Source organism: Psammomys obesus, unplaced genomic scaffold (assembly GCF_907164565.1).
Source record: "Psammomys obesus unplaced genomic scaffold, mPsaObe1.curated_primary_1811, whole genome shotgun sequence".
Taxonomy (NCBI): Eukaryota; Metazoa; Chordata; class Mammalia; order Rodentia; family Muridae; genus Psammomys; species Psammomys obesus.
This window is the reverse complement of record NW_026596040.1, coordinates 20,055,185-20,082,845: the sequence shown is the minus strand read 5'-3', so window position 1 is coordinate 20,082,845 and position 27,661 is coordinate 20,055,185. Positions and strand designations below refer to the sequence as shown.

The window sequence follows — 27,661 nt, the reverse complement described above, 5'->3', positions numbered from 1 at the left end:
TAATACTGGATTTCTAGTTATGTTTTTTTGAAATGTTATCATCCAGGCTTAAAATAAGAAAATGTAATTTGATTAAGAACATTTTCCCAAATATATCTTTGACATGCATGCTTAGGCACATATAAGAAACTGATCTGTACACATATTTTTCATTGTATTTATATGAATAAAACTAGCCAATTTTCATTCAACCTCATTGTATTCTTGCCCTTGACAAATGAAACCAAACCAAACTTCTGACTTCTTGCAACATTTTTTTTTTATCTGCTTCACAACTTCATCTTCCCCACACACCTCAAATAACAAAGATATCCCTCTTGGCAAACAAACAAAACAAATATATCCCTCTTGGGCATTGTTATCTTTTCTCCTGAATCATAAATCTTTTGCTTTAAGCATAAATCCTATCCTTACAATTTGGCTTGTCTCTAAATCAATACTTTATAACCATCTTCAGTAAAACTTAACTGAAGATCTTCCTCTTAAAGCTTCTATTTAGACCTGTACTTTTTTCCTCTGGTGTTATGTTATGGTTTAGCTAGCTACTATATTCCCAATTATCATCACACCAAAGCTTATTCCCCCTACTCACAAGCAAGCACTGTGGTTGGGGAAAGCATTTGCCTAGTATAGTTCCTAAATATTTCTATCAACTGTTATCTCCATTCTATTCCTATTGCCACCTAAAGGAGATTATGAGATATTCTTTTTAGACAATTAAGACAATTAGTATGATAGTCTTCCTGGGTCTTATCTCAGTATGTTTTACTGGCATTCTTACTTTGTTTACTTCTACTTTTCTCCTGTGACATGCACTTACAACAAAAGCTGATTTTACCACAGTTCTGTCTTCCTATCTCCTGTTATGACAGTTTTCAGATGACCCAATAGAGGCCCTTCATCTTTTGCCATTTTATTTACTACAATTAACTTGGAATTTCTCAACTAAGTTTCTTACTTTCCACTACCATTTAGCACTTCCTGTGCTTTATATACTCACCATGTGAGGTAAACTAGAAAGTGAATAGTTTTTATGGGAACCCCATCTAAAAATAATCAAACCACCAAAACAAATGAGCATCAACAAAAGAAGGAAGAGGAGGCAAAGAAGAAAGAGAGAAAGAGTAGGAAAGAGAAGCAAAATAGTTACACCAGGAAACTAATGTGCTGGGAGCCAAAGCTATCTATGGAAGCCAAAGCCAAAGCTATCTAGTGGAGACAAAGGTATTTACTGAAGCCAAAGCCAAGTAGAGAGCAAAGGTCATTTAGTGGAGACTTAAAGCTATGTAGTGAAAGAGTTATCTAAGACCCTAAATCATGGGTGATAGATTGTGAGGACATCTGTTTGTTAGAGCATCCATAAGATATCTTTAGAAACCATCCTTATGATATCTTGCAGGTACAATATTTAACCCATGAAAGCACTCTTCCTATTTCCTGCAGCAGCAGATTAACCTTCCCCCTTTCCTGTCTTCTCCCTATATAAGTTGGGTAAAAATTTCTAATAAAGGGAAGCCTTGATCAGATGAACAGACTTGGCTTTCATTCCTGTGTCTCTTGTCCCTTCTCCCCCATTCCTTCCAATCTCTCCACCTTAGGAACCCTGTTGAAGCCCTGCCGGTCGGGGTACTAATATGCTTCCCAAGACTCTCCAGTGGAGCATGGGAACAGGCAGCTTCCTCAGTAACTATGTGCCCCACAAGACTCACTCCTAAGCACATGAAGAGAAGGAATATCCACAGTAAGAATTTGTTCAACAGTCCTTACCCCCACAAACATGGCAATAGAGACCTTTCACATTAAGCATATACTCCACTTCTAAGAACATGGAGAACATGGAGATCCGTAGTCAGCATTAAAAGTAATTACTGATCCTCAGGCCTCTCCCTTAATAATATGCAGACAGGACATGCCCACAGTTAACTATGTATGCCAAAGGCCTCACCCCTAAGAACATAAGACAGGTAGTATCCATAATAATTATGTGCCACAAAGGTCTCATACCTGGGCATATACCTGAAAGATACTCCACCATACAACAATGACATTTGCTCAGATATGTTCATAGCAGTCTTATTTATAACAGCCATAATCTGAAAACAATCTAGATGTCCCTCAAGGAAAGAATGGATACAGAAATTGTGGAACATTTACACAATGAAATACTAATCAGCTATTAAAAACAAGGAAATCATGAAATTTGCAGGCAACAACTGGATGGAACTAGAAAAGACCATCCCGAGTGACATAACCCAGAAGCAGAAAGTCACACACAGTATACACTGACTTATAAGCAGATATTAGCCATATAATATAGGATAATCACACAAAAATCTACAGACCTAAAGAAGCTAAACAACAAGGAGGACCCTAGAGAGGACACATAATTCTCATTCAGAATGGCAAACAGAATAAACATCAGAAGTGGTAGATGAGAGGGAACAGGATGGGAGATTACCATAAATGTCCTCTGAAAGATTTCACCCAGTGGGGGATCAAAGCAGATGTTAAGACTCACAGCCAAACTTTGGGCAGAGTTCAGGGAGTTATAGCAAAGAGTGGGGGAATAGAGGGACCCGGAGGGGACAGGAGCTCCATAAGAAGACCAACATTAAAAGCATTTCTACAGTGAGAAATTATTGAATAAGCAAGCATCAGTGAACATAAAAATTCTTGTTGAAATGAACACAAGTGTTTTACCACCTTTTAAATAACCCTTTGTTTTAGGAATAAGTACATATTTAGCTGGTGAAAACTTGCTTATAGTTGGAAAGAAAAGAATGAGGTAGCATGTGGTTTATAAGGCTATAATCAGCCATCACATGCTGAGCACTGTGCCTTCCACCCCTCATCTTCACCTACAGGATGTCTTTCTTCAGGCTTTTTGTCCACAAAGATTCTACTTAATAGTCAAGAGTTCTGCAGGTCATGGTTAGAAAACTTGTTCTAGCCTCTACTTTGTCTGTTTGCACCATAACTTACCATAGGACCCTGTGAAGATTAATGGTCAGTATTTTCTACTCTGTATTATTCATTTTCAACTGTCTTTATTTTCAACAATCTCGAGCACAAGGACCTTTTAGGATCCCTAAAAGCCTGGCACCTAGAAATCAAATTCTATATACCTCAAATAGAATCGCTTCTCTTTAAAAACAAAATTCTTTTAACGTCTAATTAATTTTCAAACTTAGGATTTCAATGTAATTACTCACGAATAAAGGCTAATGTTGAAGAAGTAGAAAAAGAAAGGTTTGTTTAATACATGCAAAGTTTCCAACAATAATATGATAGTACAATATTCTATTTCATTTGATATGGTTCTAGATAAAAAATAAAATTTTAGAAAATCATTCATTTTGTAGCTTAAGGTACTAAGCTAGAATTTCAATCAAAGTTGTTCTGGGTGATCACAATTAAACTTGTTCTAAAATCAAAACAAAAAATTAACAAAATATTAAAGTATAAATTAATATAAAATATGGAAATATAAATTTAATATTTGAATAAAATTTATTATAACAATAGTTTTGAAAAAAGAGTTAACATGAAGGTAATAAATTCCATCTGTATTCTGCAAGAATACAAAATACACTGTTTTAGGCATGATAAGTTTATCTATGGTAATTCTGATTAGATAAAACTAAAAAATGCTCTGTGAAATGTAACTATTCATTCACTTTCAGAACACAAAATACTCAGTTGTGAGTAATGTTTCCATTTTCTCATGAATGTCTTTGAACTAGGTCTGTATCAACACAGATTAATGGCATGAATGGCACAAAATATAAGAAAAGAAAAATGCTTTCAAAGTTTGATAATCGTAAGGAAATTTAAGAAATTATATTGGATGTGTATGAATAGCTCCACTGACAGAGAAAGACAAGATATGGGTATCAAGAGTGACTTTTCAGCTAGGTGTGGTAGCCCAAGCTTGTAATCCCAGCACTCAGGGAGGCAAACGCAGGCAGATCTCTGTGAGTTCAAGGTCATCCTGCTCTACAAAGTGAGTCCAGGACAGCTAAGGGTACCCCCACCATCACCACACACACACACAAAAAAGTAACTTTTCTCTCTTTATCTCATACCATTTCCAGGAAGAATAAATTAAAAAAATTTAGCACAATAACTGTGAACATTAAAGGCACTCTCCTACCCAGAGGAGAGTTGTTGGGCTAATGGAAATTGTTTATATAGTGATTCCATAAATGGTGCTTTATATTGGGACAGTGAGTAAAAAAAAAAAAATTATTGAATTATTATCTTTTGACAAAAGAGACACAGACATCCAGGTGAATTTCTGAGTTTGCTTTATTTGTTGAAAGTGTGGGCTAAATGCTCATCAAGAAGTTTACCAGAACAAACATTGCTTTGCTTAGTTATTGAAATTAAACAAGTTGGGTGGAGTAGAGAAGTTGGAAAAATCTGACATGAGTTGTTGGAGGGGAAAACATAATCAAATTATATTTATGAAAACAATTAAGTTAAAAAAGGGGGAGGCTGGTGAGATGGCTCAGAGGTTAAGAGTGCTGGCTGTTCTTCCAGAGGATCTGAATTCAATTCCCAGCAACCACACAACAGCTCACAACTGTATGTATTCTGACACCTTCACGCCAATGCAATGAGATAAAATTAAATATATTATTATTTTTTAAATTAGGCACCTATAGGCTTGGCACAATCTCACAGAATAATCAAGATGTCTTGCTCCATCTCTCACTGATCACTTTTGATCCAGTCCCTGCTGGTAGCACCGCCTCATTTCCCTGTTGGATTCTGGCTATAGCATGCTTCACTGGGCACCTCTTATTTAACAGCCTTTGAGTATGTGGAATATGATCAATTCTTCCATCCTGGTGAGGCGGGCTTTAGAGTCATGTGCAAGTGTTGGCATCTGACAATTGGATAAATAAAATAAAACTTAAGTGACATATCCATTTGGGAGATTACAGTTTGTCCATTTCCAAAAAGTGATATGATTTTCCAGTTGAGAAAAAGGGCAGTCTTTTATTCTGATGACCAGTTTCCTTCTGGGCACCCAACTATCATGTTAGAACTTTGCTTACCCATGGAAAGAGCTGATGATGGAATTACTGTTTATTAATAATTGATATTTCCTAAGTATGTTTAATTAGCACCAGAAAAGATTATCAATAAGCTGTAATACGGCCTTTTAAAAACACATCTGGAATCACCAGGAAACTGCTAAATCTTGATTCCACAGCTTTTTAATAAAACAATTGTGAATTTTATGTGCTGGACGACACATTAGTCATTTACAATGATATCATTTAACCCTCATAACAGCTTTATAATGTTCCCATTAGAATGGCTTCTATTTTACAGACGAGGACAGCTCTGAGGTCAAGAAGTGAGCTGCTTCTTGTAGATGCATGCCTGCTTAGTTCAGTGCTCAGACAGACCTCTAAACTACCCCACTCTAAGGCTCTTCTTTCTGGAGCAAACTCCATTTTAGCAGATGATTTGTGTCCTGAGTTTTTATTTTTTTTCTTAATGCCTCCCATGTTTAGCAGAAACACATCTCTCTATATCCAGCTCCATAACCACATACTGTACATTGCTTGGAAAATTGTTTCAAGCAAGACATTAGTAGCACCTCTCCTCATGCTGTGCAACTGAACTACATTTTAATAATCTCAGTTTAAATGCATTTTGACAAAAAGCCTTGGGCAAATAAACTCTCCACTAACATTGTACATGGTTGTCAAGTCAACTGAAAAAATATTTTTATCTTATAAAACTTCTCAACTTGTTTAAAAATCCCTGCCAGGAAGTTTTTGTGATATCCTGCGGAAAGCTGGAGACTGGTTTGGATCTTGAAGATGGCTCCTTTTGATGTTGGAAGAGTTGGAGAACACATGCATTCACTCCCATTTGGGGAGTAATTTCGAAAGGATTTGATTCGTAAACAGTAATATTTTAAAAGGAAAGAGTTTTTCTCTAACTGAGGTGGGTGATAAAGGAGAGATAAATAGCAGTAAAGATGTTTTAAGAACTAAGAAAAATACATTATTTTTAATCTTCCTTAAAATACTATTGTGTGTATATATATATATTTATAGCATTTACATAAACTATATATATATATATGCATATGTATATTAAATGGAGCTATGCCATACAGTACAATAATATTTCCCCACAAAGTCACAGATTAACAGAATATCCAGCACTAAGCAGGGAAACCTCACTCTAGTTGTTGGTCAAGGCAGTTCTTTAGACTCCAAAGTAAAGTCTTCGAGATCAGTTTCTGCAATGCAATTACACTGGCTTGCCTCCCAGATCTTAAAGGTAAATTTTGTTGCAGAAGACACCATATACTTGAAGAAATAGAGCAGACACTGACCTGGAAGTCTCCTCCATAAGGATTTTAGGATCAGAAGGTGTCATTGTAAGTTGCCAAGACAGAAAAGCAATCAAGAGTCTTACTCAAGGCCTGATAACAATAATAATGATGAGCATGGTAAGACATCTCCAAGAGTGTAATAGTAGTGCTTACGTCTTAGAGGTAACAAACAATTTCGCATTTAATCTTAAGGAACACTAAATTGAATGTAATCCATGCCTGGTACTAGAAACCTAAACAAATACCCATAGTGGGAGGGTCACAGATCATAGAGGAGAACCTGTTACTACCATTTTTCCCCCTAAACCAATAATATTCCTAACTGTGTTCTCAACACTTACACACATAGATTAAATATAGCTCCCATCCCTTATCACAAGAGCTTCTTTTGCAGCAGATGGAGGCTACTACAGACAAACTCAGTGTCAAAATACACAGATGTGAGTTTGTGGTGCTTCAGCTCAACTGGTATATCTACAATGTAATCTCTGCCCCTACAGCTCAGGGAAGAGCACGAAAGACGGGTGGGAAGATAGTAAGAGCCAAGGACCAGGTGACCTGCTGTGAGATACTGTCTTCTAGACTTGTCAATGAAGCTGCACCTATGAAACCTCAACAATGAAGATGCCTAAACAAAATCCCCATAACAGCACCAGCTGAAATAGAAAATAGGATGGGGAAAATATCACAAGGCCTCACCCCTAGATGAAGAGCTACAGAAAATCAATAACTGCTTGAGAGAGAGAGAGAGAGAGAGAGAGAGAGAGAGAGAGAGAGAGAGAGAGAATCAGCTTCTTCAAGGATCCAGATCACCCAATCCCAAGTGGTCAGCTTAACAATATATACGTATGATAACACTAAACATTCTCATCATGACAACAAAAATTAAAGAATAATAGGTTAAGACCATGAGATGGGGTCATGGGAAAGATTGGAGGGGGAAAGGGAGAATTTGGAATTCTCAAATATTAAATTTAAAAGTGGATCTTCTGATGATTTTGCTAACACTTTTATGACATCATATTTTTCTTTAGAAGCAGATACTACATGTAAAAATCAATAAAAGAAGAAATAATAGATGGCCGTGTCTACCTGATAGTAAATTGGTTTCCATAAAATGGCATTTGACTTCATTCAATGTGTAAATATATCTCATTTGATGTAATTGCACTGCTGTGTCCTCATGGATAAAGGGTTAGATGTTAGGAACTAAAAGCTAATTTTAAATCTTTTATTTATTTTATCCTCTTAACAATTTAACTAATTTTAGTTTGCCAAATCACCCATGAAAAATGTATTACTATTAGCATTCCTAAAGTTTGCATTTCTGTATAAGACAAGGCAACAAATTAGGTGTGCACTGAAATGTTTTCCTGGCACATATGAAGGCATGGGTTCATTCTCCAGTAAAAAAAAAAACAGAGGATTAAGAAAAGGAAGCAAAGCATAGGCACAAGACATTTCCTATAATCCCCCCCACACACTGTGTGGCACACACTTGAGAAGCGCAAACAATGCACTGGTATTGTAGGTTATGGCATCAAAAATATGATTAAGACCAAGTTCAACTGTCAGTTTATTATCCACTGGGGTTGGGACATTCTTACTCACTTAGTGCAGGTCTTGAGAATTTTTTGTGTTAAAATTTTTCCTGTCTCCCCTTGACTGCTTCTACGGCCATCAATGATGACAAGTGCTTATCCTATCCACCTGTGGACCATCAAGTCTCCAATTTAAATCCTTTTATTTCTCTCAACAGGGAGAAATCCTGAAATGTGCTGAGTGGATGCCTTCCCACTAAATGACAGAGCATGTAGCTTGACATGATGTTCGTTAGACTGCATATCCCCTGGCCTGACTTCGATCAACTGAAAGAGAACACCGATGGCTAGAAGTTAAGAAACCTTACTTGAGTACATTCTCTGGATGATTCTTATTTACTCAAAGTTCTGAGAACTAATGATACACTAGCTAAACCCTATGCTTTATACCATTATTCAAACCATCTGTCAACTGGGTTCAATTTAATTTTGCCTGGAACAGTTAATTCTAGTCTAACATGTGTCATTACTCTCTAGTAAAATGCTTCCCTATGCAAATCTTCATTTATGTTTCATCTCAAGTTTTAACCTTTCATTATCTACAAAGAACTACTCAACAAATACAGGATCTTTAGGCCCATATTTCTAGTGATCTTTAACATCTGTGTCCTTAAAATATAGAGTATGTTAGACATAATTAGAACTACCTTCTCTTCCTAGTGAATATTAATGAGTCTCTGTACCATATTGCCGCCTAGAATGTGTTTAAAGCTGTCTCTCATTTTAAAAATTGCCATTTAACATTTTTTGAAATATTCAGTTTCTTACCAAGTAAGTATCTACCGCTTTATCAGTGGATATAGATTTATAGTAGCAACTGTCCTAAAGTTAGAAGAAAAGTAAAAATATAAAAGTGTCTTCTAACTGATAAGCTGTAAACAGAGAATTCCATGTCTCTAAAGAGTTAAGGAATCTATGACATTGGCCAAAGAGTAAGTGGTAGAGGAAGACAGGACACAATTGTACAGAATTCTAGGCAGCACGACACAGCAACAGTAATTTACCTGTACTCATCACTGATTTCAGTAGAATAAGGGCTACTAATTATAATTACTTAATTTTGAATATTTTCAGGATCAATAGTTTTCTAGGGGTTAAAACTCTGTCTTTTGTTACCATTAGTTATTATTAGATGTAAAGATCCTGCAAATCTTAAAAAATAACAGTTACCTGATTATTTCTTTATTCCAAATTTCTGTGATACAGTCATTGTACATAGTAATTGTTTCATAAAGACAGTTTCATTTGCATTTATCACATGATTCCACAGTATTCATTCCCAAACCCTACCCTTACCTTCTACTCTTTCCTTCCTGCCAATCCCCTCCCCTAGTGCCCCTCATGATTTTGTGTCATAAAATATGCAGTTTTATGTATCTGTACACAGTTTTGCATCACAAATGAGAGAAAATGTGACGTTTGTCTTTTCTAAATTGGTCTTGTTTCACTTAATCTGAAAATCTCTATTTGCACCCATCAAATGACACATTTTCATGCTGCTCTATGGCAGATAGAACTCTACTGTCTGCTTATACATATTTTTAAAATTTAGATTAATAAATAATAACAAACATTGGACAATAAAATGAAGATGTCTGTTTATCAATGGGGTTTTCATAAAGACTATATTTCTTGGAAAGACTTGACTAAATCTGACATTTCTACTGCTGATGTGTCCAGCAAACTGCAAAGCTTATATTCAAAATCAGGTTTGTTCCCAATCTATGCCCTATCTACTACAGTAAATTTCCTGAAGACAAATGAAGAGTTATATAATTTTAATCTAAAGTTTCCCTATCTCAAAAGTATTAAGCCCAAATTACTGAATAAAACCTTAGGTCCAAGGATAACAACTAACCTAATGTAGGAATTCAGAAGACCCTGACTGGCATTCAATGGCTTATGACTAAATCCCTACTCCCATAAATGCCATTTTTATAACTTTGAGAGGAAAGTAAAAATTCTCTATATTTCTCACTATTTTTGCTATAACAGGGGAATCCTAACAGCACTCACTCAAATGATTCCTCCTCCCTGTACCGAAAAATGTCCAAGTGCTTTTATATGCCACTGTTACTGATCATCATTGTGCTTAATGACACAGGTGTAGTTAGGTCTGTTGCCCTGTGGCCAGCAGTACAAGGCCAACACAAAACCAACTCAAAGGCAATTTTTAGAGGTTCTTTGTCTCATGATTCTTTGTTGGCATGTTTTTTTTTTTTTTTTTTTTTTTAACCCTCCTTAAAGGTCCTTTGTGGATATATTATGGCTTCCAGTGCTGTTTTCAAGGGATTCCTGTGTGTGCAAACATGTGCCTCCCTGAGTCTGTATGTGTTCCCTGCACTTTTTCTTTTGTTTGTTTTGTCATATTCCATTTTATTTTGTTTTGTTTTATTTCATTTTATCATTATTTAGATACCCATTTGCTCTTTAACTAGAGAAAAACAAAGGACGTAGATTTGAATGGGAGGGAGGGTGGGGAGTATCTGATAGCAGCTGGGGAAGGGAAACTATAACTGAAACATATTGCATGGGAAAGAATCTATTTTCAATAAAACAGGAAAGAAAGAATGGCTGTATGCATCCTGTTGGGTAATGTACTAAAAGAAAAAGTCTGTAGAATTGGATGTGGCAAGTTAGTTCTTTCTCTCATGATGCTTTGTCAAGGCTTTCCCCCCATCCTCACATTATTGAAATGTCTCATTGAATTGTTCAGGTAATTTACCTAAACCGTACAGATCAGTTCGTTCAGTCTATGCTATAGCAACAGTGATTCTATCATTCTGAAGCATTTTCAATGCCTGGTGTTGAAAACACACATTGCTTTGTAGTCCCATGCCTGTTGTGATATCTATTTGGAAACGTCAGATGCTTGCCATCTTGGTTCACTGTCTTGCTGAGGAATGCAACAGCCAAATGGGGTTTTATTCAAAGTGTCAGGAATGGTTACAGGTTAGAAAATGTCCTTTGCATTACTTCCCTCTGCTTTTTACAGAGGGAAAAGCTTAAACTTTTGTTGTAAATGCTTAAAAATTTTAATAACTAAAGTTCCTCCACTTGTGGTAAAATGCTTCAACTTTTTTTTTTTATATAACTAAAGTTCCTCCACTGAGACCTATTTTCCTTCTTAGCATAACTTCCACTTCTCTGTCAACAGCTGCTGTCACCTTTAGCATATCAGAAGCTATTTTGCCTCCAAGTCTCCATTTTGATTATCAGGTGAAACAGGAATTCAAGTTCTCAGGTCCTACCTGCCTGAGATCAGAATACAATTCAATAGTTCAATACTTTCGGCTTTAAATAAAACAATAGATGATATATTCAGGTTCTGCTAGAGTTAAAAATATATGTATGTTCTGTTAGAAGTGAGACTTCAACATCCTGCTATGCTCCTTTCTCCAGGAAAGCTGGAAGGCTCCCAAGAACTCCCTTAAATCCTAGCCAATCAGCTTAAGAGTGCTTTGTCTAGCTACCTAGATACAATGCATTTGTAACAAAATCAATTATTCTTGTGTTTAGCTGGTCAGACTGATGTAATGTTGTCCTCCTCTTGCTTTCCAAGCCCATAACATTCCAAGTTCTTCTAAGTTTTCAAGAACATAGATTCCAAAGAAAATAATCAAAGACATCTGTGGATCCCCCAAACTCACATTATTAATCCATAATGTACATGGTAAATGGACATGCTAAATGTACAGCATGGTGATGACTGTTACTTACTTGTGACCCATTTCATGAGCAATTGTAAATGCAAGGTTCAGGCCATTGTCTTCAGCAATAATACACTTTCTCTTTGCACTACACATTCCATTCAAGTAAGCTATACCTAAAAGACATCAACATTATTAATCATTTAACAAATTTAATCTGAAAAATATCTATTAAAATAATGTAAAAATTACAATGAGTCTTTTCCACATAAAGATAACATTAAGCTGGAAAACCAAGTCTTTATGAACAGAAATTTGGGTGGAAATACATCTCTATAATCCATTAGTTTATGTTAAAGTTTCATATTTTAAATAAAATAATTTTATAACTTAATGAATTCCCAAAATGCATACTGAACAATAAGTCATATATTATTTATTATGCTTATGAGATAAACAAATAATCACAATATATGAAATATAACACAATGTTGCATATTTTTCAGTTATTAAGAACTCAGAAATATAAAAAATGAAATTAAACTACTTATAAAATTCTTGAAATTATTTTTAGTTAATGCAACTTTAAAATTGTACTCAACGAAATAATATTTTAAGCAACATAAGCACTATCTATAAATTTTGAATAAATATTAAAACAATACCCTCGAAACACATTGGTTAATATGCTGGTCTGTGCACAGTGTACATGGCAGTGAAAAATTTGTTATCATAAAGATCTCAACAAGCTATTGGTATTTTATTTTTTCAGGTAGAAGCATAAAGAAAATTTATACTCTCTTAATGGGACAATAAAGTTTTCCACCTGACAGTGATGGCACATGCCTTTTTTCCCAGCACTCAAAAGGCAGAGGCAGGTGGCTCTCTGAGTTCAATGCCAGCATGCTCTACAGAGTGAGCTTTAGGACAGCCAGGGCCACACAGAGAAACCCTGTCCCCCAAATTTTTTTCCATGAACATTAGAAAATAAAATGCTAATATGTGACTAAATGTTTCCCAAATGCTAAATAAAGTTCACTTTAATCAGTACAGTGCTACTGATTGTTTGGTATAATAGCTGCCATAGGATTCCTATAGATTGTATCACATTTCGTTGTAAATAAAGCCACCTGATTGTCATCCTCACTTGCATATTCACTCAATGATTGCTGATGGAAACTCGTATCACTTTGCATGGATCAGAACACAGAAAACCTACACCCTTTAATCACTTCTAGGTTTTATATTCTGTATTCCTAGAGTAGCATCTTTTCTTCACATAAAATAGGGCTATTTGTTTATGCACCTTTGTTTTCTGCCTACTTGTGTGTATGTATATGTGCATGCCTGAGCGTGTGCACCTGAGTATGAAGGCCAGATGACGATGTCAGGTGTCTTTAACAATTGCTTTCCCCCTTAATTTTGGGGATTGGATCTCTCACCAAACCTGAAGCTCACTGGTCCCCTAGGCTGTATGGACAATGTACTGCAGGCCTCTACATAGCTCCGTCTCCCTAGCATGGGCATTAAAACTGCCCACTGCCTCCTCCAGCTTTTTACATGAGGGTCCGAATTCCAATGCTCATGCATGCACAGAAGGCACTTAACAGCCTTTCTCCAATGCCCCTCTTTTATAATTTGTCTATCTCTAGGCTTAACAAACTACAAAGATTTAAAATACCATACTGAGATTTGCATTCACACTGAGCTCCTTATTTTTCCCTCCTAACTTTTTAAGAATAGCTCTAAGTTCCCAGCTGCATGACACCTGCTGTAGGTTTTTGTTGTTGTTGTTGGTTTGTTTTTTAAATAGAGGCAACATATCAACTAGCAGGAACTGCTGCCTGAAATTGTTGCATAGTGAAGGGAAAGGATGCACTACTGTCTGATGTAGGTGTCCTGGGTGAATGAGCATTAGACAGTGTCTTTGGATGAGAACAAAAGGATGAAAAAAAACCACTGGGTGAATATGAAGCGAGTTAGTAAAGTAGTAAAGGGGGCTACCGAATATTAATGAGGAAAAGAATAAAAAATCAGCTCAGCTGAAGTGGGAGAGCATGTCGGGAGCAGCAAGAGTGTGTCCAGGTGAGGGACAGGAATCCTAGTGACTGGAACACACAGAGCAGCACATGGGTTCATTTTTCTGATGCTCTCTGTTGATCAGGTATGGAGGAAGACAAAGATGATGTGCTGCCTGTAAATAAATGTGGAAAAAAATAAAAAGAAGATGTACATGTAAGACTCTGTGTGTGAGCGAAGAAATAAGGAAGAAGAGCATGAAAATCTGGAGAGCGTGATACAATGGTTGGAAAAATAAATTCATCAATAAAGAAAGGAGGGGCTGCGGAGATAGCTCTATGGTTAACACATCCGCTGCTCTTGCAGAGGGCCTGCAATGGCACCAGTAACTTCTGCTCCAGGACAAGATTCCCTCTTCTGGATTCTGCAGGCATCTGCACTCATCAGAACATACCACACCCACCCCCCAGGCCCCACAACCACATAAACAAAACTAAACAATAGATCTTTAAAAACAGAGGCCAGGTAAGGAGTTGCACACTTTTCTTTTTCTTTTTTAACTTGTTATAAGACACAGGTTGCTCCTGTCCCCTCCAGGTTTTTCTATCTCCCTGTTCTTCCATAAGATTCCCTGCACTCTATCCAAAGTTTGGTTATGAGTTTCAGCATCTCCTTAAATACCCTGATCAGTAGAGTCTTTCATATGCCCTCTGTGGTAGGCTCTTGTCCTGTTCTCTGTCTTCTCCTGTCTTCTTGTGCCTCTGATGTCTGTTCTGTTTGCCCTTCTGAATGAGGATTGAGCCTAGGGTCCTCCTTCTTGTTTAGCTTCTTTAGGAGCACAGGCACGGTCATCAGAACAAAACGACAGCCTACAGACTGGGAAAGGATCTTCACCAACCCAGTATTTAACAGAGGGCTAATATCCAGAATACATAAAGAACTCAAGAAGTTAAACACCAACAAACGAAGAAATCTAATTAAAAATGGGGTACAGAACTAAACAGAGAATGGCAGGTGGATCTCTGTGAGGGAGAGGCCAGCCTGGTCTACAAAGCAAGCCTAGTACAGCTAAGGCTACACAGAGAAAACCTGTCTTCAAAAAAACAACCAAACAAACAAACAAAAAAGTCAGACATTCTACTCCATAGGAACAGTCAGCAGTTTTTTTGTTTTGTTTTGTTTTGTTTTGTTTTGTTTTGTTTTGTTTTGTTTGTAAAACACCCTCCTGGTCTGGAAATGGCTATGTAAATCAGGCTGGCCTGAAACTGAGAAACCTACCTGCCTCTGCCTCCTGAGTGCTGGGATTAAAAGGTGTGTATCTTGTTGTATAGTTGAGCATATTTTGGATATATGCCTAGCAGTGGTATAGCTGGATCTTGGGATAGCACTTTTCCTAATTTTCTGAGACAGCTCTAGACTGATTTCCAAAGTGGTTGTATAAGTTTAAGTTCCTACCATCAATGAAGGAGGGTTCCCCTTTGTTCACGACCTCTCCAGCATGTGTTGTCACTTGATTTTTTTTTTTTATCTTTAGCCATTCAAATGGGTATAAGGTGAAATCTCAGGGTTACTTTTATTTGCTTCATTTATGAACGAAGAGTTGATAAACAGTGGGGGAAACCCTGGTTTAGAACCAAGGAGCAAGGGGAAGCCTGTACTGTCGCATCCCTCCTGCACCATCTGGTAACACAGAAGAGCAGAAAGTGATTTCTTTAAGGATCCTGGGAGCATAAAAGTCTACAATAACAAGATTATAAAAAAAAATCATTGACGGGTATGGTTATGAAAAAAATATGCTGATGAATATGTACTCTGAAGGACATTTATACATGTTAAATGTAAATCCATATGAAATAATAAACTATTAAAGTGATGATTATGAATTTACATGGAGGTATGATTACAGTTATATTATAAAACCACACTATCACACATTACAGGAAAAAAAGAAAATAACTAAGTATATGGTAATTCACTGATAACAACTGTACAACATGCTAAAATTATGAGTGAATTTTCTCCGTTTCCCATTTTCTAAATTCATATGTTCCTATAGGTTTATAATGAGAAATGTAAAACTTGTAAGCACACAAATCATCTTTATAAATTTGATTGGTCTTTGCAATGTCTTATAGACTAGGTTGTGGTTTAACAATTGAAAATAACTTTCTGCTCCTAATCTACTGATGTGTAGAGTCAGAAACTTCAGCTAGTACTTGGTAAATCTGAAATTCATTGCATTTAATTTGGCAGGTCAAGGAGATGTCTTTGCCTTGAACATTACAGAGAATGCTTGTTACCATTTAAATGCATTGTGTTATTTTGTTTCAAAGGCCATGCTTTTCTGTTCTTTTAAGAGTCCATATGTTTCTTATTATAATGAGGTCTAGGGGTTAGGAGGCAAAAGGATTTAACACAGCTGTTATTAAAGATAGATGTTATACAGACCCATTTCAAAGCACCGGTAATGTAAAGAATTCTGGAAATGTAAAGCAAACTAAAACAGTCTTCTAGTTTCCCATTTATGAACCAGGATCCAAGAGAATCTTTCTTCTGAAAGCAAATTATAATTATGCTAAAACAAGCTATACCCAATGATGACCATGAGAGACTCCTGACATGTTGCAGGGGCATTTACAAAACAGACTCTGGATGAAATCAGAGCTCATATCTGAACAGAGAGATAAATGCAAACAGAACTAGGCACTCTTCCTCATAACTGCTGCTTTTATGACCAGCCGGGTCACCTGAAATTAAAGATCTGACTTTCCTGGCACGAGGTTTCAGCAGAGATTAAGATAAGTTATTTATCCCGTAGCTGTATCCTATAAGTTATTTACCAACCAGGAATATAACTTTTTTGTGTTTTAATTAGTTAAAATTATATATAATGACCGTGGGAGTACAAACATTTTGATCATACCTTTATAAGTGTGAGCCATACAAACATCCATTTTAAAAATGTGGATACATACATGTATGTAAGATATTATAATAGGAAAATAAAATGCATATGCTATAGCGTGACAATCAGCAGGGTTTGTGACATGGAAACCCACTGCTGGTACTACCAAGTCGGTGAAGGTTAGAAAACCACAGGAAAGGGTGGATATTATTGGGCGAATTACTGAGCCTGGAGAGGGGCAGAGGGATGCTTTTGAGACTAGATAGTGTAGGATCTGTAAATGTGCACGCTGGCAGCTTATCGCTGCAACATTTGATTTAGAATGTTCTGATCGTGGCCTATGTTTAAAAGGATTTGATAAGTAAAATTCCCTGGAGCTAAGATTAATAACTCATTGTTTGCTTCAAGAATTAAATAAAAGCATAACTTTGAAGAATGAAAATATATTTCACACACTCCAAAGAAAAGTGCCCGGGAATTGAAAATCCATGTACATGACTGATTACAGCATCCTTTAAAATATTATATAAACAGTAATCTGTCCTACTAATTGACTTATTGCTAGACTATTTACTACAAAAACAAGAAGGTCATCTAGGGATATAAAAGTACAATTAGGCAAGTTATGAATGTGATATTGATGTCATTACAAATGTCAATATTACAATACACCTTCAGATTCTCTTAAATAGTAACTTACAATACTATTGACAGTAAAGTTTCTATAAATACTAAGGAAAAATTACTTCTCGCATTAAAAAAAAAAAATTAAAAAGTGTAGTGACTCCTCGATCAAGAGGTGGAATACTCCGTAGATGTTAAAGTATTGTTTGTATTTTAACATGGTGCTTGCCTGACACTCCTTTTATGGGAAAAAAAAAAAAAGAATATGTAACAAAGCTTAAGGAAAAGGAAATTTTCCAGTACTAGAAAAAGTTCTTAAAGTTTCAGATTTGGAGACTCCAGGCAATGTCAGAAGTTGCCACAATCAGGGTAACAATGAGTGACAGGATTTACTATCAGGCACAGCTTCAACATGGTGGGGAGTGTAGAGTCTATGGGATAAGAACTGAGATCCCTGATCAAATACGAAAATTAGAATTGCTGCTATTTATTGTTTTTAAACATCCATGAAAATAACTCGAAAACTTTGCCATTACTGAAAATCAGCAAGGCAGCTTGGAATCAACAACAACCCCAAGGATGCTGGGAACAAACTCGGTTAGAGAATTCAGATTCCAAGTATTGTGAATGTAAGTGTGAAGCCATGAATATAATATAAAAATGGGTCCTGCACTAGGGAATATTTTCTCAGCCCGGAAAGCCTGGAAATGGAAAATAAACCCACTGAATGAGGTCTCAAAATAAAATGAAGATTAATCAAAGAAATGGTCTACAGACACTATGATAAAAAACACAAGACCCATCTTCACAGGGCCAGCAAATTTAAAATATATCTTTTGGACATATTCAGCTTATGATAATCCATATCAGAATGTTAGTATAATGAATTGTTTTTAAGAATAAGGACTTGTACTGACATATGTTGAAATTTGTTCAAGTATATACACAAATGTTTATTATACACAGGTATCATATACTAGCATGATACATGATATATAGCTGTAAAAAGTACATAAAATCAGGTATGATTAACACCAAAGGTTATAAATAGCAATTTAAAAAGCTTCAGACAGAGACCAGGAAATGTTGGAGGGAACAGACACCTCTGTATGACATTGAGGACACAAGCCCTTCCAAAACTCAAGACTCCGCCAACTTCAGGAGCCTGGTGATAATGAGAAGTGGCTCCTTGAGGAGGGTATGAGGTCCCTGAGTTCACTGTTCCTGAATGGTTATTAGAGTTATTGTGGCAATGACTTGGTTACTGTGTGGCAGGGTCCTGAGGAAAGCAGGTGTTCAGCCTGATTTTCCTGGTGTCCTATACGCTCACTTGCCATCTATCTTGTTATGACTGAGAAGGAAGGCTCTATTAGACGTCAGAACTTCCTGTCCCCAGAACCATTATCTGGGCTCTGTCATTTATGTTATAGCTTCAGAAAACAGATAAAGATATAGTACATTAGACAATGGATGAAGACATTAATACTGAAGAGTTTTAACATTTAAAATACAGAGAACTAAAATAAATGGGACTCCAGGTAATGAGGCGATAAATAAATAGAGTGCAGCTATTCAGAAGATCCAGCGATAATATTATGAGACTAACAAAAAAGGGTAAACATTACTGTAAAAATCCATAAAAGAATATTAAAGCAATGCACAAGCCTAAAGGAAAATGCCACAAATATATTGGATTTGCTTTAAATAAGTAAGGAAGACAAAGCAACAATAAAGTAAGATAATATTTCTGCTAAATGCTTTACTTAAAAACAAAGGCTATTCTGCGTTGAAACTAAAGTTATAAAGCTAGATTTACTTTTTGTTTTTTAGATTATAACATATCTCCCTTCCCTGTTCTCCATCTAATTCCTTCCATATGTCTTCCTTGCTCTCTTTCAATGCTATCCTTATTTTTATTAGTTATTGTTACATGCATATATGCATATATATGTATTACTAAATATAACCTGCTTGATCTGTATAGGGATATTTGCATGTGTGTTTTCACGGCTAACCACTAGGTATTGGATAATCTACTGGTGTGCTCTTCCCTGGAAAAGACTGTTTATTTTCTCCCTCTCACAAATTCCTTAGTTGCCTGCAGTATTTTGTGTAAGGTTGAGGCCCCCCAGGCATTCCCCCATCCACTTTGGTATGGCTATTGGTGTCATCATTGTCCAGTGCCTATTCAGACAGTCAGCTGGTGGGAATCCATGGGTGTAGCTTATGACATTACTAGGAGAGCTAACCTCACAGCAAACTCCCTGATCATCTGGCTGCTACAATCTTTCTGCCTGCTCATCCACTCATCCACAATGTTACCTGAGCCTTAGGTGAGGGAGTATTTTATAGACTTTTCCACTGCAGCTGGGTTCCACAACTGCAATTTGTCAGCATATGGTTCAACTTAAGACCCACTCAGCAAGAGGAAAACTATGCCTGGAACTAGAAAGCGAGCCAACTGCTAAGTACTAGTGAAGTTTTAGATTTTGAAAAAGAACCTAGAACCCCACTTTAACTAAACCTCTGTAATTCCTAACAAAAATCTGAGCATTTGTCCTTACACTTAAATTAGTGCACTCCTCCCCTTATCAATGAAACTTCTCTTTGCATCAGACATGGCCAATGACAGAAAGCCAGGACTAGACTATTTTTTTAAAACCTTTGATCCTACATGAAAGAAGTAATATTTTAAATACAAGCATGAAAATACATGCAACTTGCATACAAGCAAGAAGTAAAAGAAAAACCAGAGATAATCCATAGGGGAAAACGTTATTATGCAATTGTGTAAGGGCAAGAGGTGCATCAGGAAGCGGCTGGGCAAGAGCCCCTGGTGGCCACTTCCCCACGGACGCCCCACACTTAAAGGGCATTGAACCACCTTCCCTGAAGCTAAGGAAATCGTGGGAAAGTTTCAAGAATATCCATATCAAAAGACACCCTAAGAAGACTGCCTATGTTGTTCCCCTGTCTCTTCGAAGAAGACTAGATGAAGACACTTCCCACTTCAGAGATGGAGAGAAGAGCAAGCCTTGATGTTGGAAATGAAACCCAGCACCTGGATACAAGCTGAAAGGCATTGCTGATCCTTATGGTAACTGGAACTGTATCAGGCCAAGCAGCTGTGATTCCCCAGCCTTGGCAATCTCAGGGTTGTGAAGACACACTGCTCTGCTGCTATTACTGAACGTAACAGTGTGTCTGGGACAGAGTTGGGCTTGGATTGCCTTGCAGTGCTTACACAGTGACCAAACACCCAGTGGAGACTCCTGGCAACCATGAACACGGCACTAGCCAGTGTTTAAATACTGCAAATGTTTAGACTCAGAAAGAAGGGTCTGATTAGAATTTCAGGAAAGACATGGACAAACAAAGCCAGGGAATGAAGAATGAAACAGTAATTTACCCCTTCAATAATCAGATGATGTCATACAGCAAGATCTTTTAGAAAGCTGTGGCCCTATCTGATTCTCAATGTGACAGAATCTGACAGGATAACAGTGAGTACGGAGGAACAGGCAGAGAATTTTAAAAAGCTGCATGAAGCTTGTGATGGCATACTGTGTCATACATACAGGTAGTAAAAATGTGGCTATATGAAAGAGATAGAAGTACTATCTAAAACAGTTAGAGGATTTTTGTGGTAAGAGCAGCTAAAGCCACTTACTTAGTGTTGCCAAAAGGTGAGACATAACCCTGAAATGTCCTAGAATGATTCTCTTTTTAAATCCAGCGACAGTGGCTAAAGTTGGGTATTTCTCAAATATGGCAGGCATATTTTTCGCCTTAGAACTTCTTCACCCAGTTATTCCTATGTCTAGAACATTCTCTTCCTTGGCAAATCTCTACAGGCCTTCAATAACCCCCACACACCCGATCTCAATGACTATTTTATGAGGGCTTATGTTGATCACATTTAAAATCATAAATTCCTTACTCCATGGTAAAGTTCCGCATTTTTGCCCCCCTCCCCCAGGAGCTCATCCTTCCTCCTCATCCTGCCACTGAAGACTCTTCTGAGCTGTAGCCTCTTCATCCATACATACACCTTGGAAAAACCACTCACTTCTCTGGATTCCGTGGCAGTCAGTCAGTTACAGTAGCCTCAGAATGCCATTTCGGTTTTCCACTCTGGGTAATCAGTTACTATTTTTAACAGTTCCCATCTCAAACCATCTTGTGTATATATGTGGTATATTGTGAATATAGCATATTTTAAAGAACTGAAGAGGTACACTTGTCTATAAAGCTTACCTGCTTTCACTTCCAAATCTCAGGTTCTAGACAAAATGTTAGTACTGTGCAGGCAGAAGGAAGTAGAAGATGGCTCAATGCTTAGGATTGCCTGGATTTTCTGAGAGAAGGAAAATCAAGGACTTTGACAGCCATCAAAATCCCAACCAGATTTTCCCCTGGTCCTGATGGGAACCACAACACTGGGGAATACCCTCCTCCTCCTCCATAAGACAACAAGAAAGGTAATATAGTACTCTTTCTCTTACATTCTAGATTATCGTCTTTCACATGTGCTTTTGACTCCTCTTGAGAATAACAGAATAACAGAGCCAAGCACTTCATTTTGGAAGAGTAAACTTTCAAATCCTTAGAGTTTATATTGAACCAGATTCCACTGACGATGCTTGTTGTTTTTATCTTTTAAAACCCACAAATCAAATACATAAAACCTGAAATTTTTAATCCAGCTTCTATTGAATCCATAGTGTTGTGGAATATTGAAAAAGCTATGTATTGTGAGCAGAAACTTTCTGTAGAATCTTTACAAACATGGCTGGAAATCAGTATTTCCCTTTGGGTAAGTCAGAGTTCTTAGGCTCTCTATATGATTTTACATACAAAAAAAAAAAAGAGTTAGCTTTAAAGATCTTATCTGCCTTGGAGGTGAACAACCTGACTTTCAAAAGAAGTTAAGATTACTCACGATTAATTTTCGTGAGCATACAGATGAAAAATTTTGTGGGTTTATTGCATATAAATCAGACATTTGTGCTAATACATGTTACATGATGTTATATTTTATATAACATTATATTATGTAGTATACGTACAGTATATAATGTTATATGCAATCATATCCTGAAAGCATTAAACAGGAACAAATGTCACATCACCAAAGCGGTAGAATACATTTGTGTACTGGATTATTCTTTACTTCCTTTAACTATAAATACTCCGTATTCCAATGAGACTATAATTTTTAAAAATTGCATTAAACCTTGGCAATGAATCTAGTAAGCTGTTGATATAGAGCCCAGTGAAGTGTTATAAGGTGAACACAAATGTGTTCTAGGATTTTCTATTTTGTTGATTAAAATATTTAACGGCATTTTTAATTCTAGTATTTGCATATATGTCTATAACCTACCAAAAGCAAAATCTATGTGATTAAGGGGGATAGTAAACAAAATTTTCATTTGTCTTACCCTCTATGAAGCTTTCCAAATGTAACTTCTCAAAAATAACTACAGTTTGTAAAGTGAATCACTTATTCATAGTAGCTCCTAACATAGATTCACACCTAATTGATTCAAATGCATTCATATATTCCTTTTGATCTAGCTGATGATCAAAATACCCTATTATTTAAAATTAATTCTCAGCAAGTAAAATTTATTTCTGAGTTTACATTTACCATATCTGATTTTATTCTAGAACCTTATTCACTAATTTTTCCACAAATTGGGACTCTGTTACAACAAATGAAGCCGGGTATGGTGCTGCACATCTTTGGTTCTAGTGCTCTGAAGGCAGGGCAGATGGACCTGTGAGTTCAAGGCCAGCCTAATCTACATACTGAGTTCCCATCCAGCCATGGCTAAGTGCTGAGAGCCTTTCTCACAACAAGAACAAGAGAAGCCCTGACATCATGGCCACCAGTTCTGGGATAGAAGCTTACACTCCAAAGAGAGAGAGGCTAAACAAGCAAATGTGCACTTCCATTCTTACTACATGAAGGCCTTGTGTAACAGCAAATGACTCACGTTATAGTGATGAGCTCTGGGACCAAGGCCCACACACTCTCACAGTAACAGTGATGCGGACTAACAGCCGACCATTCCTCGGTGCATAACAGCATGAGACAGACACCTCCACATACAGAGTGCCTGTAAGAAGCAGGTGCTTTGCAGGGGTCATGGGGTGGTGACTGGAGGGAAACTCTTGCTTTGGGTTTTTTTTATAAATAAACTGTACCATCTTCAGAAAAGCAATAATCAGCAAAGGCATAACTTAAACCAAGACGTCTGACTTCAAAACCCATGATCTATCTGTCCTACCTTAGAGCCTTCTTCATCTGCACAATATAACGATGAAAAACCAGAGAGCTCGGATCTTAAAGGAATTAAATGAAATATCCTCAAAAGTGTTTCTGGGATTACAATGCACACCTCAAAGTTCTCCTCTGCTTTTAAACATTGTTATCTTCTTCCACATAGAAAACAAACCTTTAGCATAGACTCAAAGCCTTTAACGCTTGTCAATCCCTTCACACGTGTGATGTGAAGGTCATCATCAACCACTCTTTTTCTAAACTAACGAGTCTTGAATCCATTCTGTTCTCTTTCTTTGTGCACTTGTGACGACTCTGATGTGTAACAGCCTAAATCCAAATCATTTATAAAGAAAAGGTGAAAGAAATCTCGTGTTCCAGGAAAACATCTGACGGAAATACAGCCCTTCATAATTATATTCGGATATTTAAAAACATCAATAGATAAACATGTTTGAATTTGAACTGGAAAGTCCTTTGCTTTACTAGCATTTGTAACCTCATAAAAAAATTGACAAATATCAACGCCTACCTAATTCTTTGTGTGAAGGCCCTTATATGGCTACTTAAAACCAATCAAACCTAGAAACATCTTTCTCATCAAAACTGAAAAAGTAAAGTAGATCCATGCACAATCACCAGGAAGCAAAAGGAAATTTCCTTGCTGTGACATAGCATGTCCTCCAGCAGTCAGGCATGCAATTGCACACAGGTCTGACTGACATGGTCCTATATGTTTGTGATCTGCAGGCTGATGGCTGGATACACACACACACTGTATAATAGCTGAATTTGTTTTATTTCTTAACAAATCACAGAGAGACACCAGCCATTTTCCAGATAATACAGAAATTACTAATATTGTCCCTTAGGCTTTTGTTTTGTGACTGAATACATGTTGTTTACCCACGTCTAGAAATAACAGGGAAAAAAAAAGACTAAAACTGGCTTAAATAATAGAGATTTCTATTGCTCTCACTTCAATGAACTCAAACATTAAACTAGGTTCCAGGTTATACACAATGGTTTAAGTGTCCACTGGGAGAAAGACATCTCCCTTTTCTCCATTCTGCAGTGGAGAATGCTGTATTTACCATGGGCCTGCTTCCATTTGCTATTGCAGTGACTACAGTTATAGTATTCTTCATTACTATCTGTTGGGTACATATCCTCACCATTTACGGCTCGGTGAAGCCAACATAAGACAGTCTGCAGTACCAACCAGGGCAACTTCATTTGCTGAACTGGCATGGGCCTAGCATCCTAATGTCCTGTCCTAGAAGGGTAGAGGCTACTCACACATTATCTGCTGCCACTTAAAGAGCCCTGTGTGTGCGTGTGTGTGCGTGTGTGTGTGTGTGTGTGTGTGTGTGTGTGTGTGTGTGTGTGTGTAGGGGATGGTAACATGGCTTTCTAAGTGGAGGAAAGTGTACCTCTAGTGAGACAGGAGTGACTGATGATCAAACATTCCATGATTAGGATGATTAAAGCCATGCTGTATTCTAGTGTTTGGGAAGAGGAAAAGAAGAAAATGAAATGTAGATGGTGGAAATGTAAGGAAGACCGTCTCTGAGTGAATTTAGGTTCCTTGGGTGTCTAGCTCTTATGTTACCAAGAGTTCTTTCCGAATCAAGTAGTCCCTAATTTCATCATCATCATTTGCTTTGTAACTTATATTTCACATTTTCCCCAAGAACTTAAATGTATGAAAATATTGAAGAGAAATTAAAATAACAGAACTACTTAGAGCCATTTTAAAATATCTAAATCTTTTTATTTGGTTTCTAGCCATCTAAAAACGTTTTATGTGTAGAACAGTTTTGCCTGAATGTATGCATGTGTAGCACAGACATGCTTGGTGCTCATGGAGGCCAGTAGAAGGTTGGATCCCCAAGAATTGGAACTGTGGGCTGTAGCGATATGCCATGTAGGTGCTGGAATGAAACAAGACCTGGAGAGAAGCCAGTGCTGTTAACTGATGAGCTAGCTCTCCAGCCCCATCTATCTGTTTTTAATTGCTCATTTTGCAATGAACAAGTGAACAGTCAAAGAAGGGTGCATATAAGCTCTCCAGTGCCCCAGTGATCCTCAAACTGAAAATTTTTCCAGGATACTTACCCACAGTATCACATGGCTCATCTTTGTGGACACAGAAATCTTTCCTAGAAAGGAGAGTAGAAAGTCAAAGTAAGGATAGATCCTTTCAGATGATCACCAGTCATCATAAAACTTATATTCACACTTATATGAACCACGTCATCAACTCCCTCAAATTTAATATAACTTAGGAGATTAAGGAATAGATCTGAAAAGACGATTCATCAGAATTTAATAACAAATCTGAGGTATCTTCTTATTTAGGAGACACTATTTTAGAAATAAAACCATGCTTTGTTTTAAATTTTTTCTGTGAAATTTCATTGTATTATTAAAAAATTACTTTATAACATTGGGAAATAACTTACCATGAGAAAATATTATAACACTACTTTGTATAACAAAATAATTTCAAGTTCAGAGCTTAGAGGTAAGGAATATAACTTAAGGCTATCTACAGTCCTTTCCAAGAGTGGCAAAAATTTTCAAAGGCTAAAATGTACTTTTAAAAGAGCATAAAGATGTTAGTATTTATATAAATTTGCTCTGTGAATTATAGTTCCTATTTTGATTTTACTTTAGCATTGTATGTTAGAGATTATTTTTTAAAAATCTTACTCTTGTTCCCACATATTTAAGATTTTGCAAACCACAATTAAGAGAACATAATCAGAATTTGGCTTAGGGGTATGCTATATGAAATAATTGTTATTTATCTATCTGTTGCTAGTGATTAGGTATTATAGAATTTACTTAACTATCTTGCATTTCAGGCACCTCATTTAATGCACAGAGGAAAAACCCTATGTATTTATCTTGCAGGATAAATAATCTAGTATATACAAATCATTTAAAATATAGGTTTTTCGTGCAAGTTAAGTGAGTCTCCCACAAAAGGTATTAAAACAATGTCAGACATATAGTAATTATTGGTATTTTTGATGGATTGTTTTTGTTGCTGCTATTCTTATACGTAATATGAGTAATATCCTATCCCTTATTGTTAAGTTTTAGATAATTTTACCTTTAAATATTGACACAGTTGGTTTCCCATTCCTGCATATCCATTTCTCTCTCCCTCTCCCTCCCACCTCTCTCTTTTTCCATGTGACAGCAAGTATCTTTGATTACTCTGTGTGTTCCTGAGTGATCAGAAATTAGCTTTGTTTAAAGGCCATTACCAACTATAGAATCTGAATCCCATTGTAAAATTTAAAAAAAAACCTGTAAAACATTTAGTGCACAGGTATGGAGAGATATGTCAGTCTTTAAGAACTCTCACTGCTTCTTGTGGAGAATCTGGGCTCTATTCTGAGCATCCACATGGTGATTCACAATCATCAGTAATTCCAGTTCCAGATTAATGCCCTCTTCTGGCCTCTAGTGCACAGGAATTCACCCACACACACAATAAACAAGCAAACAAATAAACATAAAAACAAATAACTGTTGGGGCTGGTCTGATGCTTGTATTTTAACGCTAATTACTGGCCCTCAAGATGTGGTTACTGCCTGGATACACCTATCCTTGTTGTGTAAAACTGCCTAAGACATTATACCTGGTTGGCTGATTTAAGGCCTAAAACCTGGGCAGGACAGAATAGGGTGGGTATGGCTAAGGTTCCAGGGCTTTGGGAAGAGGAGGCTCATGGGAAGAGCACAGATGGACAGGAAAAAAAGAGTAAGGAGGACACCATGATGGGTTAGTGTGGAAAACGAACCATGTGGGCCAGGAGAAAGGACTCTAACAATGGCATGGAAAGACCCAGAAAGAGAATACAAGCAAGTAATTATAAGATTATGATGGAAGGTAGGGCAGATGAGGATGGTTAGGGGGGTGACATTGGGTGGGAGCCGGAATGTGGATGGTGAAGTTACTGAGATAGCATAGATGGAATTATTTGCCCAGCCCAAGGTGTTTTAAGGCCATAATAAAAATCTAACAGGTGTTTGTGTTTTATTTAATTGTGATAGTGGGTTAAATAAAACCACCATAATAATCATAGAGCAAATAATAATAAATAATATATAGCCAAACACCGATTTTAGATTTTATTTACTACAACAAATAACCTTACAAGAAGTTGTTATACCAAAGTGAACTCCATTTTT

General features: G+C 36.8%; 1 protein-coding gene across 1 annotated transcript in view; it reads right to left on the bottom strand.

Moving 5' to 3' along the window:
• The window catches only part of Adamts19 (ADAM metallopeptidase with thrombospondin type 1 motif 19), a 212,827-nt gene that overhangs the window by 104,942 nt on the left and 80,224 nt on the right, over nucleotides 1-27,661 (bottom strand). Inside the window, exons 7-8 of the mRNA XM_055622751.1 lie at nucleotides 25,571-25,614; nucleotides 11,686-11,791 (exon numbers count right to left, since the gene is read on the bottom strand). Coding sequence (XP_055478726.1) covers nucleotides 11,686-11,791; nucleotides 25,571-25,614 — 150 coding nt within the window. The remainder of the gene's footprint in view (nucleotides 1-11,685; nucleotides 11,792-25,570; nucleotides 25,615-27,661) is intronic.